The sequence below is a fragment of the Malaya genurostris genome, chromosome 1 (assembly GCF_030247185.1).
Source record: "Malaya genurostris strain Urasoe2022 chromosome 1, Malgen_1.1, whole genome shotgun sequence".
In the NCBI taxonomy this organism is placed as follows: domain Eukaryota; kingdom Metazoa; phylum Arthropoda; class Insecta; order Diptera; family Culicidae; genus Malaya; species Malaya genurostris.
In genome coordinates this window covers 128523430-128541276 of record NC_080570.1, presented here as the reverse complement: position 1 = coordinate 128541276, position 17847 = coordinate 128523430, and the positions used below count along the sequence as shown (strand labels likewise).

Below are 17847 nucleotides of genomic sequence, written 5' to 3'. Positions count from 1 at the left end.
ATCTGATAACTGAAAGGAAAAAGAAACTCCTGCAATTATCGCCATTTACGACATGGAAGCAGGAACCCAGTGGATCTATTCTTGGTTCAGTTTTTTTCCGCCGGATTCCACACGGCATCTAGGCTGATACTGTCCGGAGAGAGCTAATAGGTACTATCAATCTCCTAGTGGACCCCAGCCCCTCACAAAGCGCAATCAAGTGAACTAAGTGAAAAACTTTAATCTCATATTCTTGAAGACTTTTATTGATTGTCGGGTAATTTTTGAAATTTTTAATCGTTAATTAAACAATTTGCAAGTGAACATTACTAATTATGAAGTCATCCAGCATTCAATAGTAGTGTAGTATATGTGCGAAATAGTGATCATGTTTTGAGACGAATCGATTTGTAGGCACATGACGAACCGTTAATCTTGAGACGAAAATGTGTCCGAAATTGAAAAGTGAGTTTGTTATAAATTAAAAAACTATCACCGAAGCATTTAAAACCATTTCTTCCAATGCCAAAGTATGACAATGGCTTGAATAATCATTTTAAAACATTCTACAGTTTGGTTCAGGTACGTTGTAAGATATTATACATGTTCAAAGTAATGAGGTGAAGGGATGAGATGGAAATAGGAGCTCAGATGAAATAGGGAACAGTTACCCTATTTTTATTTATTTCGCAAACGATGTTGGCAGCTAACATTTTTACCACCTGTGAGTTTCCCGTGACCAGTTGAAATTGCATGTTGGCCACATCCATGCAAGTCACCTTAGGAAGGGAAGGAATGTTAGTTCAACACTTGTTGCTATTAGTGACCGAAGAATTCTCTGCACCACCACAAGCGTCACAGGGGATCAGGGTCATTTCGCCGAATGCCATTTCGCCGAATGCCATTTCGCCGAAAAGGTCATTTCGGCGAATTCTTCAACAATCTTCAAACTGTGATTGGTATTGATTTGAAATAAAGACAAATTAAAAAATGATGTTTACTACCGTTTTGTTGAACTACAATCGTAGTTATGAAATAATCCAGAAAGATTAAATGATTTTTTTTAATTTTCTTTTCATTTCATAATTTTCGGAACGGAATTCCCAAAAAAACTTGTTGACTTCATTGAAGTATCTACCAGGCAATTGTTTGTGATATTTCCCGATAACTGAGTGCCAATGGCGGCGTAGTGCCAAAGATAAACTCAAGATTACAATGTCTCATACGATTCAATGAAAAATGTTGGGTCAGTAATCGTGAACCAGTTGGTTCAGTAATAATGTAATTTTATTGACCCTCCGTTAATAAGCGTCGACTAGTTCCGACAAGATGCCATGGAAACGATTCAAGGAAGGAATCAAACATATGTTTACATTCAGCACATAATGATTTCTTGCCACCATTGACTTTAATGCTTCATGGTATGAGGCAATAACAAACTAAATAAATTCTAGGCAATGGTTCTAAGTAGTTTTTACTTTCTTATTGCAAGAATCACTGGGTATGAGGCAAAATTGTTCAATATCGTCCATACTGTAATTTGATATTTTTCCAAACATTAACAATCATTGTCATAGCTACGACGCATCTAGCGATCAGACGCTTGTTGTTTTGCTTCAAAATACTGAAACTGACAGTGAACCGAGCTCATCGAGGGGTCCTATTCAAATGATACATAAGAAATCGCAGACTACTCCATCTTGAGTTTATCTTTGGTAGTGCCTCCGAGCCATCTTGGCTTCGGTTATGTGGCTGCGTTATTATCCAGGAGACATACAAACAAATAGATAAGTTTGATGAATAACTCGAATTTGAAGTTTTCTCGTTCATTATGTGATGTAAACGAAAATCCGGCGAAATGACCCGCTCGCGTCGCAGGAAAGGAGTGGTGTTGGTGGGGCGAGGAAACGATGAGAATTTATCTTGGTAGATTATATGACATAATTATCTCAAGAAACAATTCGAAACTAGTTCTGATACGACTAAATCCAAACTATTTCGCAACAAGAGCACGAACATGTTTTTTATATAACACTGCTTAAAACAAGGTGACAGCAGTGTTTCTTTAAAACATAAACATTGATATAATTATAGTTTGTAAGTTATCGTTAATGATAACGAAAATGTAACCTAGACAAGATTTGTTGGCTTGAATATGGCGAACACACTATGTAGTTTCAAGTAGTCGATAAAACATAAATAAAATTAGAATATTACTTTTTTCAAAAGTACTTTTTGTCGAAAATAATGAAAGACAGAATAGTCATTTTCTCATGATATATGAATTCAAAATAATGAGAAATCACTCTACTTGGATGAGCATTCTTAACATAGGGTTATTTCGTTGTTTATTTTTCATATCTTCATAAACAGATTTTGATTGAAGGCGCGTAAAAAAACAGTTAATTAGAATTGGATTCTGCCCGGTAGTTTTAAAATACCTTGTATAAAGTTTGTAATTACAAGTACTATACTGCCTTTTTATTATTGATAGAAAAGCATTCCGAATTCATTCAATGTTTATAATGTCGATGGTCACTAAATTTTAACTAGTTTATTTTAAAACAAGTTGTTTTCATGTTTTGGTAAGATAAGTTATTTCAGTAGAAACTGTGCTTTTAGAGTCACGCATGTATTTAGATGTTAGTAACAAGCACACCAATTTCTTGTTGCAAATTAGTCACAAAAAGCTAACGTAAAAAATTTCCTACTTGGGATATAAACGTACGCAGGCGATGTTTGAACCTGAACGTTCATGTGTAACCGACCTCAAAAAGAATAATTTATATATTAATTATCAAAAAACCGATTCACGACGACAAAATCACAATGAATTTCTAGTCAAATTTCGAACGAGTTTACCCAGTGTACGCGCCAAAAGGCATCTCAGATCTAAATGCAGTTCGTGTTGGTCGTAACAATTCAAGGCATTTTTCAGTCCCACAGATCATCATTAAGAATTAATTAAATTTTCTCAATTTCCTACCAAAAGCATCAGATTCATCAAAATGGAAGTTGAAAAGATTTCGCTGTCACAGACACATTCAATTACGACGGGCCACGCTATCACGCAATGCGAAAATGAAAGTATTGATGTAGAACACATCGTTATACTAGTATGGGTGTCGTTTCGAAATATGCCGTGCGAAACAGGGTTGCCACATATACAGATTAATCTGTATTTTATTTCTCCTGAAACATACAGATTTAAATGTGGCGAAAGGAAAGAATTTGTTAACACAACTAAACATCCGAATTGGTTGAAAAGGTGTTTTTTCTAAAAATAATTCATATTTCTATGCGGATTAAGAAATCAAGTACGTCAAATTTTGTCTCAAAACAAGATAATATTAAATTCATTGATTTCACGAGCAAGCATATGAAGCTGAATAGAAAATCTGCTCCTTCACAAGCTACTACGCTTGGAGGCACCGTAGATATATTTCATACTTTTCACATCCTAGGCCTATGGCAGCTGGCAACTGAATTGCCGCTTTCAATTTCCCCGTTTTTAGTTAAAAACTTCCCGGTTTTTGGGATAGGCTCAAATCGCCTCTGTTTAGTTTTGACATGAATACGTCTTACTGTACTATGGGACGTCTTATTAAAATCCACCCTGTGAATGAATGGGTAGACCTTAATTGTGAATAACTCTCATTGTACTTAACGCTTCAACATAATTCTTTCTCCATGCCATCAGAAATATGATCAGCAATTTATGACTAATTTTTTAACAGAGTTGATAACAATAACTAAAAAAAAATAGTTTTCTCTAACTTTTGGAAACAATGTAGAAAACTCATTACGCTTGCTTAACTTTTTCGCACCCGAACGACGGCTTTGAGGCGAGACCGCTCAAGCGAGACGAACAGTCAGTTCCAACCAGACCTTCTACGGGGTATGAAGCCTCAAACACTCAGGTTGCACTCTCATTCACTTGTAAAAAGCCTCATTCGGATTGGATTCAGAAACTAAATTTTGAAACTGAATTGAGAACCTGGATTCTGGTTCACGAGAACTTTGAACTAAATTTTATATTTAGAATTTAGTATCAGACTGCAGATTTGGAACTTAGTTCCAGAATACAGGTTCAAAAGTTAAAACTAAGGCTTTGGAACTGAATCTACATTCTAAATTCTGGTACTAGATATTTGGAACTGATTTTAGTGCCTTAATTTAAGTTCGGAATTCGTGTCCTTCTTCTCAGTCCGGAACAAAATTCAGTGTTCTGAAACAAAATTCATGATATGAATTCTGATTAGAGATTTTAATTTTGAAACTGTCTTCTGAACCTGAATTTAATTCCTGAATTCAGATTCAGAATTGAGTCCCTAAATTCAGTTTCAGAACTTATTTCCAGGATTCAGATTAAGTAGTCCAATTTCAATCATACTTTGGTATAGATGTACCGTAACAATTCTAGAAGTGAAGCAGTATAAGTTGCAAAATTCACACAACAATCAACTAATTGATTCGGATGCATAAAAGAAGCATGTCAGTTTTGTTCGTATTCGCGTCTTCCAGTTATGATTTTGACATTACCCATCCGTCTTTTTTTAAATATTTCTTTAATTCAAGCTATAAACAGATATCACATGTCCAAAACAGAACATTATTATAGGCCCGCTTATTGAGGATTGAAGTATTTTCCGGGCATCTTGATGTATAAATAGGAATTATTCATTATATTATTAGTATATACTCGTCCCGGGTTGGCGGTTCAATGCTGGTCTTGCAAGCCAATTGTCGTATGTTCGATCCCGACCTGGAAGGATTCTTAGTGTCAGTAGGATCCATAGTACTAGCCATGCAATGATTCTGTACACTAAGAATCGACTGCGAAGTCTGTTGAAACAGAAAGGCCAAATTCTACAATAGGAATGTAATGCCAGGACTTTTTTGTATATACTCAAGCAAATTGAGTTGTGAAAATCATAAGGCAAGTCTTATGATACATAAAAAATCATCAAAATCATAATTTCATAAGATAAATATGAAAAATATACCTCTGCAATATACATCTTATCTATCACTATTATAGTTTTCATACGAACAACTTATAAGATATATGAGAGAAGTTATGTTTATCATAGAAATTTCGCACAATGTTCCTAAAAATTTCTTATGAATTTCATAAAGCGATTTATTGGAATTCCTATTTTCGGGATTTCATAAGGCTGTCTTATGATTCGCTTACGATATTCTTTTCTTTTTTTTCTTTTTTTTTCCCTTTATGGGCTACTCTGGCCGAGGGGGGATTCGCTTACGGTATTCTTGTGGCTAAAAATCATACGAAATCATTATGAAATTCGAAAGATGATTAGTACGACCGTACAAATATTCTACATTAATTATGGTTTCGGCTTTAGCGGTCTGTTAAATAAGAACGGCTGTTATATACTGCCCGACGTTTCGACCACTGGTTATGGTCTTTTTCAAGGGAAATGATAAATTATCATCTTCATATACTCGCTCAAGCTCACTCACGCAAATAAGTTCACTGAATTCAGCACCATCTCATCATTTACCCACCATCTTTGAAAGTGACGTTAGGTAGTGCATAGTAGTAAAACAGGCTAATGTTTAAAACAAACGTTATTAGTGCAACGTAAGAAATCAGTTTAATTAAAATATTTTAATGATTGTAAATGAACAGGTTTTTGTGATCGCACATATGTTTTTTGTATTTTTTAGAAAAGTGACGAAAGAAGCTTTGTTATTATGTAAACAACCGTTCGTGGGCATACGATTTTTAGACAAAGAACGATAAGATAGTGATTTTTTTTTTTAATATTTTTGTAATATCATTTATAACCAATAAACTTACAGTTTCCCTTGAAAAAGACCATAACCAGTGGTCGAAACGTCGGGCAGTATATAACAACCGTTCTTATTTAATAGACCGCTAAAGCCGAAACCATAATTAATGCAAAATTATGAAATTCCTTATTATTTTGCCTTAGTGTATATTTAGTATGTTTACGAAACATAATAATAAGAAACATACTATATATACTTTTTTAAATGAATTATAATTATATTTTTCATTCGAATTTTCAAAACTGTACGGTTTTTCATTGCAAATTTTTGAAGTTATGCGGTTTTTTATGCAATGCGTAGCTCCCGCATAAAAAATACTTGAGTGTATTATATTTGAAATTTAAATATCAAATTGTTGTCGAATTTGCACTCACTATAGAATTTCACTAAAATAGAGAGATGAAAATAAAAAAAATACTACCTCGTCATACAAATACCTAAGCACTGACTGATTTCAGCCTCGTGGTACACTCGTGCTCTAGCAGATTTAACGGCCCAGCATAAAATGCAAGACACTGAACATCACACACCTGTTCAGTGATCTAACTAATGTGATTATGTTTCTGTTCACCGAAAACCAAGCAAAGCAGCGCGGTCCAGAAATTCAGTATGTGATGCAACACAACGCTAAAAAACAAGACCACAAGTACAGTGTTTACAGTCGCTATATCTACAGGCACTTCTCCGTACCACAAACATGGATATTCTCATCTCATGAAGACGACGTGATGATGTTATAGTGAGCAGCACTCAGCACCGTGGTTTCCTCGCGTAAAGTATACATATAATGGGGCAAAGGCATTATGGAGGGGGCGAGATTTTATTTGTTTATCATAATATGAATAACAAAATGGTTCCCGTTCTGAGCCGCAATAAATCTATGTAGAATTCTTTCTGTGGTCGTTCAGCCTAGTTGAGCTAATGTTTATTTAATATCTTCAAAACATCAGTCAATACTCGTGGAAGCACTCGACTAGCGTTGCAATACGTATTGTTTATTTTGAACAGCCATATATATATTTTTTGCGGAACGCGTGGTTTCGACATTATACAATCGAGTTGACACGTGATTAAGAATAATCTGGAGCGTACCTAGGCTTATAAATACGCATTGACATAAACAATAGTGAAAAATGCAACTCACCTGAAAACCAACTGTCGTGTGTTTTACTGTTCCGCGGAAGTGCGGCTTAAATAAATAGGTCGTACAATTCCGTAATCACAGAATGAATAATTTTCCGACTGTCCGCACTGTTCCACTCAGCACACAATCTGCTGCTGCAAAACAACAATCACTAGATAAAGATCGATACGATGGAGCTTTTCCGAGATATTTTTCTTCGCTTCGCAACTTTTCACGATTCACCTTTTCTCAGTTTTCACCAATAAATCCAGTTTTTCAAGATTCCTTTCGTCACTCGTCTGGGGCGATGCACGTATCTCATCGATCAAACGATGTTTTCTTGTTCACTGTTTACGTTTTTCCTAGGAATTTAAGGTTGCGGAAGATAGGAAAATAAAGTTATCAAATTGCAAACCATACGAAAGGCGATTAGTCTAACGTGAACACGACTCTATTTTGATATGGTTAGCGAGTGGAGAGACAACTGGCCCCAGCGTTGCCAAGTGCGAGTATATAACATCTCTGCGTGGGTAAAACTACATTTGCACTTGTGACAAATGCATTCATAGTACAATAAATTATACCTACATGCAAAAATAACTTTCATAAAAACTAATCAAAAGTTAGTTTTTGAAAAATTTCTTCAAAATTATTTTTACTTATGTTAATTTACAATTTATTGTAAATTAGGATTTTTTTTCATTCCAGCTCGTTTGCAATGCTGATCGCACTGTTCGAAGAACAGGTTATACCAACACAGACGCATACTCCCGTTGCACCCCGCACACTTCTTTTCAAATGTTTGTGTTTACGTTTGCATGGCGAACATCGCACAACTCTTGCCTATAATATTTTGATTATGGTGCGTTCGCTCTCTTTCCGGCTGCCACAAGTCGAGCATAGTACCAGAAGGTGCTCGCAATCATGGATGATCAAACAGAACATTGTAATTCCGTTTACACCAATACCAATACGCTTCATCCGCGGCGCAAGAGGCAAAAATCAATGTGAATTTCATATTTTTCAATGGAATGTGTTGTTTTTTTACCACCACAGCCCGGTTCAACTTTGGTACCGGCTTTGATATTTTTTAAAAATAACATTTTCTCAAACTATGCACTTACCACTAAAGCACTCAATTTTGACTGTTTTCAACACTTCATGAACGTATTTATTGATATTTTTAAAATATTTTGCTCGAGTTCGCATAAATTCAACCTCACTACGAGATATTCAAACTTCTTGAACTAACTCAACAAAACTGACATAAAATCGTATAGTAAATCCCGAACGAGTTTTATGGTCGACTATTCGTTAAACGTTGGACCGAACGTCAGAAGTATTGTTGTATAATGCTACAGTCGGATGTACGTTTTGTTGGTGGGTTGAAACGTTCAACGAAGGCAAGCCAATATCTATGCGGTGGTTGCGGCAAAATGCTTTCCGTATTCGTAATTTAAAAAAAAAAACAATTGCTAGTTTCACCAGTTTTTCCCTTATCCAAATGAACTAACTAGTTTTCATCCAGATTCAGCTTTTTATAATAGATATGAGGCAACAAAAGAAGCTGATCGTTAGTGGTAAATTTATTATATCAATAAAGGTAAATTTAATAATATGACGGCCCACATGAAAATTTAAAAATCGTGAATGAGAGAATATCATTCAATTATGAGATTTTCAAATGACAAACTGCTTTTTTTATTTTTTTTTCATATGAGGACTGAATAGCAATTTTAAATCTTCGAATTTACGGGAACCTGAAAAGATTTTTAAACAATATTTTAAGACCAACATTAAAAAAAGCTCCCAAATGCAAATGACTCTCTTTTGATTATTACGGTCCAATAAAGACTAAAACCATCAATTTTCGATTTGGACTGTACTTCCCATACTCGCATATCAGTCGCATATCGATTTTCTCCAATTTTGAGTTAGCTCGAGAAATGAAATCTATCCTCAATATACTCTCAGAACTTACAATAAAAGTTGAGGGTTTGTTCAGTAAAATGCGAAAAATTTATAAACTCATGTCTGTCCCATATGCAAATTACCCGCATGTCAGTCCATTCAGTGCAAATTTCAATATTTTACACACTTAAATTTTATAGCTGAGTCTCGGCAAAAATATGCCGAGATTCGCACAGCCGAGTAATCAGCAATCATCTCGGCAAAAATAAAATTACTGAGCGTCTCGGCACCCTCAAATTTGACAAACGTCAAATATTGCCGAAATCGTCAGCATAAGATTTACTGTTTGCTCAGTGAAACGTTCACTGAATATTCGGCAATCCAATAAAACGAAAAAAATGAAAAAATAAATTACTGAGTCATCAGTAATTAAAAATCTAGTAGATTAATTTTGTTTGTGATTTCTCAACATTATAAACACGCCATTTAGGATCAAAAATTCATTTTATTAACATTTAAAGGAGGCTTGCAAATTTGTTGCCAGCATGTAGCATACAGAAAAATTTAAAAAAAATATCGGAAGGCTCGCATACTGTAAAAACCATGCAAAGAGTTTTAAATGCTGACAGTATTTCCGGTCCTATGGGAATTATTACATCTCTCCAAACTAATGAGCAGTCTCCTTCGCCAAATTCCTCAGACATCACTACCATCAGCGGCGTTTCCGGATGGCTTGAGTCGAGCTGGAAATATGAAAATGAATATATACATTGATTTCTGGTTTACAAAAATTTTCAATATTTAATGATGCATATACGGTATTGTTCAAATAAACTTACTTTGATCCATTGAATTATTCCATGCATTGGGTTATTTTTTCGCATATCCCCCAAAGTTTTGTCTCAAGGACGCTTTGAGCCCCGAGTTGGGTGTTTTCCCTTATAATCGCGAGTGCTCTGATAAAGTCGCTTTTAATAAAGCGAAACATTCAAGCTATTTATTCAATATGTTTACTTGCAAGTGGTTCCACACTTCTTCGAAGATTATCCATTTTTTCACTAGAGAATTTCATCAGAAAATAATCGCGCAATGCGAAGCGAAAATTTTACGCGGCAAAAAATGACAGCTGTTGTACTGAATTTCGGCAAAAGCTAGCGCATATTCCGAAATCTCGGCAAACGTCGCTGCTGATGTCGGCATATCTGTTGTTTACTGATACATTCAGCAAGCAATTATGTCAAATTTCGGCAAAATGAAGCATTTTACCGAAATATCAGTGAATGCATTTAACGAAGTTCAGAAACATGCGTATTGATTACTGAGCTATCAGCAAATTTACGTGTTGCTGATCAGTTTCGGCATTTTAATATGCCGAGCTCAAGAAATGGTTTTAAGTGTGTAATTGGTTGCAATTTTGGAATAGCAATGGTGTATTACCGATATTTCATGTAATAATACCATGATTTAGCATTAGGTAGCACAATAAATCAAAAATGTAGAATTCTTTTAAAAAAATCTACTGATATATGATGGAAGAGAAAGTAAACAAATAAAAACTGTCATTTGCACTTGGGACATGTTCTAATGTTCATTTAGATTTTCATCAATCCGATGAAGTTTCAACTACACAATCAAAAATATTGTCGATATTTCGTTACTGCCATCTCGTTTGCCACCTTATTATTGATCACCGCTACCTTTTTTATGTATAGCGTTGAAGGCTTTGCGGAAAATAAAAACTACCTACTGTTTGACTTCGTTTTACTTAATTTTGAGTTGTTCTTAATATTTTCTTTCATTCGCTCTCTCCATTATTGTCAAAACACAAGCAGTAAAACCACCCAACATCGAGAATTTCGCTCAATTAGATGACACACATTCAACCTAAAATTGAGTCCATAAAACTGAACCGTTGAGTCATTATAACATACTGGTGTGTAGATATAACTTATTTTTCAGTATAGTTTCTTAAGGAAAAAAAAGTATGTAATTAGATCCACTTTACCGAAAATTATGTTATTGAACGGAGCCATGGAATTAGGTGGTAAGTACTCTAGACTAGTTAGTTTTGCGGTTCCGTGTTCATGTTGCCATAACAGTTTTATACCAGTTTGCTACACTCTGATGAGAGATTCGTTATTTGATATGAAAAATCTAACTGGATTAGCAGTCTAGATATTGAGCACAAACAGTAACTTTTATTGGTGTTGGAGCTTTTGTAGTTGTTAATGTATGTGTGAAGTATGTGGACAGTAAAAAAAATAATGCTAACGATTAGAAATATTTAGACATGTTACATTCTGTATAAAAACTTACCAAAATTCGTTCGAATTTGCGTTAGTTATCTTCATATAATTTCAACTCATTTCTTCATTTGTGTAGTAGGAATAATAAGGAGTAATAGAAGTAAAGGTAGACCCATTCATCTCAGGTACAGTAGTCATCTCATATATGAAAACCATTAGAGCGAGATCCAGTGGCGTACCGAGGAAAGTTGACGCCTGGCGCAAAATAAGAGATTTGCCGTCCCCATCGTTGGTTTAATGAGTAAAAAAACAAAGCTGAACTCCATCTCCGGAAAGCTGGCTTTGGCGAGCCAAAAAAAAAAGATCCCAAGGATTACTTTGCCGCCCCCCTAATGCCCCCTTCGTATCCCCCTCCCCCTAGATAAGCCAGTGGCGAGATCTACTGTCTCTGTTCGATAGATTGACTTCAAGAGTAAGAAGAAATTACATACTTCTTTTTTCGCTGAATCTCGGCAAAATAGTTGCCGAGATTTGCAACGCCGAGTACTCGGTAATCATCTCAGAAAAAGATAATATTACAGAGTCTCAGCAATCTAAAATTTGCCAACCGTCAGTTATTACCGAAATTGTCCAGAAAAAGTTTACTGTCTGTTCGGCTTAACCTTTACTAAATGATCGGCAAAAGCAACGAAACGAAATTTATGAATTACTGAGCCTTCAATAATTAAAGTGAAATTCATTTTTCAATTCATTCAATTGGGGATCAAAATTTCGTATTATTCTAAGCATACACAAAAAAAAATTTTCTCCGAAATATTTCTCCAGGAAATAACTGCGTAGTGCCAAGCGAAAATATGAAACGTAAATGACTGTTGTCTTATCGAATTTCGGCAAAAGTTAATACATATTTCGAAATTTCGGCAAACGCATTTGCTTACTTCGGGATAATTGTTAATAACCGATGAGTTTAGCACAAGATTTTGCTAAATCTCGGCAAAAAAAATTAATTTGCCGAGATATCAGTAAATTTGTGACAGAATTCTCTAGTAATATTTTTGAAAATATACGAAAGGCATCATTACACCACTAGGTTGATTAAAACAGTTTTTTTTTCATTATCGCTAAAAATGATGTAATTCCGGAATCGGAAATCGGATCCGGACAAAATTCTTCATCAACTTATGGGAAATTCGTGGAAATTTGGCCAACGGCTTCTGAGAAATTGGACTGATTTCCGGTTTGGAGTATACGATCACTTTTCCCATACCCAAATCAATGTATTTAGTCATCAACTAAGCAGAATTATACTACTAGTTAAAAGTATTTTTCTCGATTTTCCAATGTCATGTTTAGGAACACGCTCTTGAAATTAAGTTTTTTGTGTTTATCAACATCAGATGCTGTCAGCTTGAAGCGAAATCAATCTTCAGTTAAGCAACGCCATCGCACGGCATCACATTCAACATATCATGTCAATTGCATGGATGCGCAGTGCTCCTATTTTGGCGCACACGAATTTGACATTTCTCTCCACTACTTCTATGTACAAGATTCGATGCGGACTCGCCCGAGGGCACCAGGCTCGTAAAAAAGGATGTTGCCAATGATTTGTTCGAGAAATGTGAGAGCTGGATATCTTATTAATATGATGTCTTTGTCAACATGTAACTCCGCAATCGGAAGTTGCATCCGCGCCAAATTCGATAGCATTCTGTCTGATTGTATGACCTTTCATTTGAGCTTAAGCTTTTGAAAATTGGTCGAACGGTGTCTGTGAAAATCGTGCGTATACTTTTTGACGTAGAACTACGTCTTTCTTTACTATGCTCACCTGGGAACATTTTCAAAACTTCACAACATAAAAGTATAACGAAAATACTCCAGATTTAATTTCTTAATAACTCCTTTGTTTGAGTATTTTCTCTAATTTTTTCACGAAACGATTTTTCTAATTATTTATTTATTTTCGTTTATTACGTAAAAACTGTTTAAATAGTGAAAAAACTGGTAAAACACAAAACATCAAAATCGACCGAATCTATAATAGACCCTGTTTGCTAGCTTCAGTCTATGAAGAACCATGAAAGTGGAACTACACCCGGCATTATTCAACTGGTGCTTCAGTCAATGTCGAATTTGAGGTTCCGTCCCTTAACTAGTGAGCAATTCCAGAAATGCTTAGCAGATCATCAGACTCGACCTTCTCCGATTTGGACGAAACTTTGCACATGGCTTCAGTATGGCAAACCTTAAGTTTTGAACCGATGAAGAGGTCAATCCGACTCACGACTGATTTTTAAAAAGGGCGTCACCAAAATTGCTTTTTCAAATCGTTGTAACTCGGAAACCGTTAATCTTACAAAAATAGCGTTCAGGAAGAAGTTATAGGGAATCGATTGGGCATTCTAAAAAAATGTGCATAAAAAATGGTGTTATAATTAAATATCCAAGTATCTCAAGAACAGCTACTTTTAGAAGAAATGATATCATGAACAAATTTATTGCCTTCAACCTGTAGAATAATATTCTACTGTTTAAATGATTATCTTTCAACGAGAACTTGAAATTTCGAATATATCTGTAAATTGTTTTAGCTGTAACTTCTTCATTATTCAAAAGGCATGGATGGGATAGCCATCAATCTGTAGGTTTTAATAGGACCTTTAAAACAAAACCATGCTTTTTTTATTTAACTTTTTCGGATTATTTTGTAATTATTGAGAAAAAAACAAAAATTGTTTTCAGTGTACATTTTTTTAGAGTGCCAAATCGATTCCCTACAACTTCTTCCTGAACGCCATTTTTGTACAATTAACGGTTCCCGAGTTACAACGATTTGAAAAAGGCAATTTTGGTGAAGTGCAAAAATACATACGCCCTTTTTAAAAATCAGTCGTGAGTCGGATTGACTTCTCAATCGGTTCAAAACTTATAGTTTGCTGTACTGAAGCCATGTGCAAAGGTCGATTCTGATTTTGTCACTTTTTCGTCTACTCATTTCTGGAATTGCTCTAGTTCTTCTGTGAGCATATTTGATGTTGGACACTCGCAGTGTGAGTTTCGCTTCAAACAAGAGTGATTGCATCATAAAGCTTCTGGTCGTTTGCATTGGAGGAAAATAAACGAAAAGTGGACAACTATGGGGAACATCACTCAAAATCAGCCATTCTAATGGCTCTAAATGTTGTCTAAAGAACTATGAGGATTACTTCTTTGCAAATCGATGGTAAAAATCATCAGTTCAGTGCAAATGGAGAATAATTTGATTAACCTTTTGTACTTTTCGCTGTACGAAATTCGCACCAAACGAGTGCAAATAACGTTAGCATTTGACTGCATCGCTTTTCCGAGCAGTGTTTAATATCGCCGAGAATTTCACAATTTAGCATTAAAAATGCCAGAAATGAATCGGGATCGGCATTTTGGTAATTTCTTTTACTCAAATATTTAGATGTGTGAAATATTAAGACAATGATTTGGAATGGCGCCTAGAATACAAACGTAATCATCATTTAAGCGCTTGTTTCCTAGTTTATGAAACCAATTTTGAGCTTATCTAAAATTTGCATGAATTTTCACTTCCGTCATTTACTAAATTTGAACTGCCATTGTCAACCTGTAAGTTCAACTTAAACCGCTTAGCAGATGCAGAACTTACTCTACTTAACTACCGACTTTTACCCAATTGCGCTGAACTGAAGCTTGTCCTAGTTTGAATGTCTGATATCTGTGATACAGAGAAGCACCAGCGGCGTACCCAAACAAAGCTAGCGCATGCCGGGCTCCGGAAATGATCTGCATTCTTCTTTGCGCGCCAGACACGTATCTCAAACCACAAGTGCAAGCATCGGTACTGAAATGATGAGTCATAACTTGTTATGCTGTAAATCGACCGTTTGTATATAAACTTTAAAGCTACCAAATAGAGCTTGCTGTTTTAAACAGCAGTGATTATATTTTTTTGTTTTTGAGAAAAACGTACATTTTTGTAACGGTGAAGATTTTTGTCTAGAATTAGTGTGAAATTTAGAACTTATTTTCAAAAATTGAAAGCAAATTTGAATTGTCACTTTAAGAGCCAATATTCAACAGAACTTTTTTGAATATTTATTTAGTTCTTCGTATTTAGGTGAAAAATAGTCTGCACAATTGTCCTTCGTCCACTTTAAGTAAAAATCAAAACAACTCGACGATTGTTATCTGTTTTGCATTAATGAAATTTTCTGTCATTTCTGTTTCCGAGAATGTGCGCCTGTACAGTTGTACAATATAAAAATCAAGTTATTCAAACTAGTTCGCTAACGTTTAGCTTTTAACCTTACGCTCATATGTGCAATGAATACACTATCATTCAAACCATAACAATTGACGTCATTACTGCTCGATTAACAAAGCTTGGTGGAAGGATCACAGCTAAATTATTTGCCCGACTGTTTTCTTGCAAATTGCAGAATCATTTCTCGCTAGCATGTTCATATTTTGTCCTCTTCTAACTTGAATGTATGCGTATATACGAAATACACCTTTTCATTCAACTCTAGCTTTATTCAAACGTCAAATTTGAAAATGAAAATTACTATAGCATGTGCTATTATGCGTGCGTGTGTATCATGACAGCACAGTGTGACTGTGTGTGTAGGCGCAATGGTTGTTATTTTTACTTCATTCAATCAGCAATGTATGGCTAGCCACATGGAAACGTGAAAACCGATGACTCATAGCTTCTATTTGTATTTGGCAATCGTTATTGGTAGTGCGACCATATCTAGCGAGGGAAACCGTTTGTTGTGAGAACGTTTCTTTTTGAAACGTTGTGAAATTCTAGGAAATACACGGCCTTCTGTTCACATCGGAAGTTGATAAGTTTACACAATTGTTCTTAGCTAAGAAGGTGTACAATTTGTGCGTAGAGTACGGGTCCGATGTTGCTCATAAGAAATTCCAAATCGTTCATAAAATAGTGAAAGGGAGAACACAAACACACGCAACAGAGTTGCGTCACAGCAGGAACCGTTCGGACGTGGTGTTTTTCCAGTGCAGCAAATTGAGTGTTTACGTTTTTTTTATTTTGCGTCTTATCTTCCATTTATCCACTTAATCATCAAAACGCAACAAGATAATTGTAAATTCTGCACAGTGTCTAACGAATAAAGTTCAGAAGAAATCAACGTACGCACACATAACCAAGGCAACGTGAAAGTTTAGTCAAGCTTTACCAACACGGTGGGCGAAATTTGGCGAAAAAGGATCAAAATATAAAAGCAATGAAATTGGATTTAACTCGGGTCACACCGAAAGCAATGTCAGACGAGAATTCGGTTTCGTCGGCCAGCAGTGGCTCTATCGGAAGTAGCAACAGTGCAGCGGTGGACGATTCAACAAGCATCACCAACGTCATCGGCGGCGGTAGTAACAGCAACAGTCAGCAGCGGATCTCGATGGTCCTAGGGAAGTTACCGTTGGACAGTACCGTTGTCACGCTAGGAGTCCCCCAGCCGGCACATCAAGCCAGCAGCGTTATCATTACACGACCGGTAGGTGTTTATTTAGAATTACATGAATTAGGGAGAATTTAAAAAATGGTAAACTATGATTCTACCGATCATAATGACATTGTTTAAAAGCTCGGGTGAAATCTGCTAGTCGTCTAGATATTGGAACAATAGGATCAGTAATAATACTACTACTACTCAAAGTATTCCGACAACATTCCAACGGACAATTGAAAGGTTTGAAATCAATATTTCTTGGAAACCCAACTTTACGACTGTTATCTCAAGTTTATTTGATTCGTAAACCTAAAACAGTCCTCTGATAAAACCATCACATCGCATTTTTTATTTAAAATTTGACTTTATAACTGCATTACCTTAGAAGAGTAAGATTCTTTAATTGGGCAGCAGAATTTGATTCGTAATCAGGTCTTGTTGGTAATTTTATTTTTCCATGATGCACTCAATTAGCGCTACTACTCTTCAGAATCGCACAGGTATTTACATCAAAAACTGTTATCGTTAGTTTCAGAAAGTGTCGAGACTTTTTGAAAAAAGCAGGTGGGTTATGTTAGAGACATAACCGGATGACGTTAAAGTTTTTCTATATTTACGTGGTTGAGTGCATTTTCCTCAAATGCGATGAACGGAGAAATGTATTCGCAAAAAGCAACATGCAAATCATGCTTATAAAAATTTGTTTATACCGTGTCTACAGTTGAAATAGGAGGTCACAAAATTCACATCTTTGCAAGCGATGCTGTTAGGAAATAATTTTCAATTTGTACCGATTGCACATCCCATACTAGTGATTTGCCATCCGAAATATTGAACGAAGTGGAAATAATACCAAAAGATGAAGATTGATCGTCAAAATATTGAAAAAAGTTCGAAAAAGAAAGTTTGGTAGCCAAAGTATGAAGTACTGATATGAACGAGACAGAGAAATACACAATACACAGAAAGAGACATACACAAATATGTTTCATAGAAAACATCACAAACACTACAAATTCCTTTAGACACCACTTTATCGTATAACTTTCATATGAATTGTAACTGAAAATATATATTTCTTCTTATGTTCTGAAAACAATGGCCGATAGAATTCAAATACAAAACAGGGATCAACAAAAATAAGAAAATGCATTTCTTGGAAAAAGAAGCTAGCTGTCTGATAGGGAACATGACTAGGATCTTATATGATATTTATTTATTTATTTCGTCAAGCAAATGTAGACTACATATAAATTGTTTACAATGTTCACTTACATAC

At 35.3% G+C, this 17847-nt stretch overlaps 2 protein-coding genes across 5 annotated transcripts in view; one reads left to right on the top strand and one right to left on the bottom strand.

Moving 5' to 3' along the window:
- The window catches only part of LOC131425750 (forkhead box protein K2-like), a 36533-nt gene extending 28280 nt beyond the window's left edge, over positions 1-8253 (bottom strand). The window contains exons 1-2 of one of the 4 annotated variants that reach the window (XM_058587876.1): positions 8047-8253; positions 6944-7284 (exon numbers count right to left, since the gene is read on the bottom strand). The gene's annotated coding sequence lies outside the window, so the exon portion shown is untranslated. Of the gene's footprint in view, positions 1-6943; positions 7400-8046 lie in introns of those variants that run through there. The other 3 variants (XM_058587879.1, XM_058587875.1, XM_058587880.1) reach the window with 3 other exon arrangements.
- A 7550-nt stretch (positions 8254-15803) lies between these two features.
- LOC131425748 (transcription factor kayak) overlaps positions 15804-17847 on the top strand; it is a 66985-nt gene continuing 64941 nt past the window's right edge. The window contains exon 1 of the mRNA XM_058587871.1: positions 15804-16613. Within this exon, the coding sequence (XP_058443854.1) occupies positions 16344-16613 (270 nt within the window). The 5' untranslated portion in view covers positions 15804-16343. The remainder of the gene's footprint in view (positions 16614-17847) is intronic.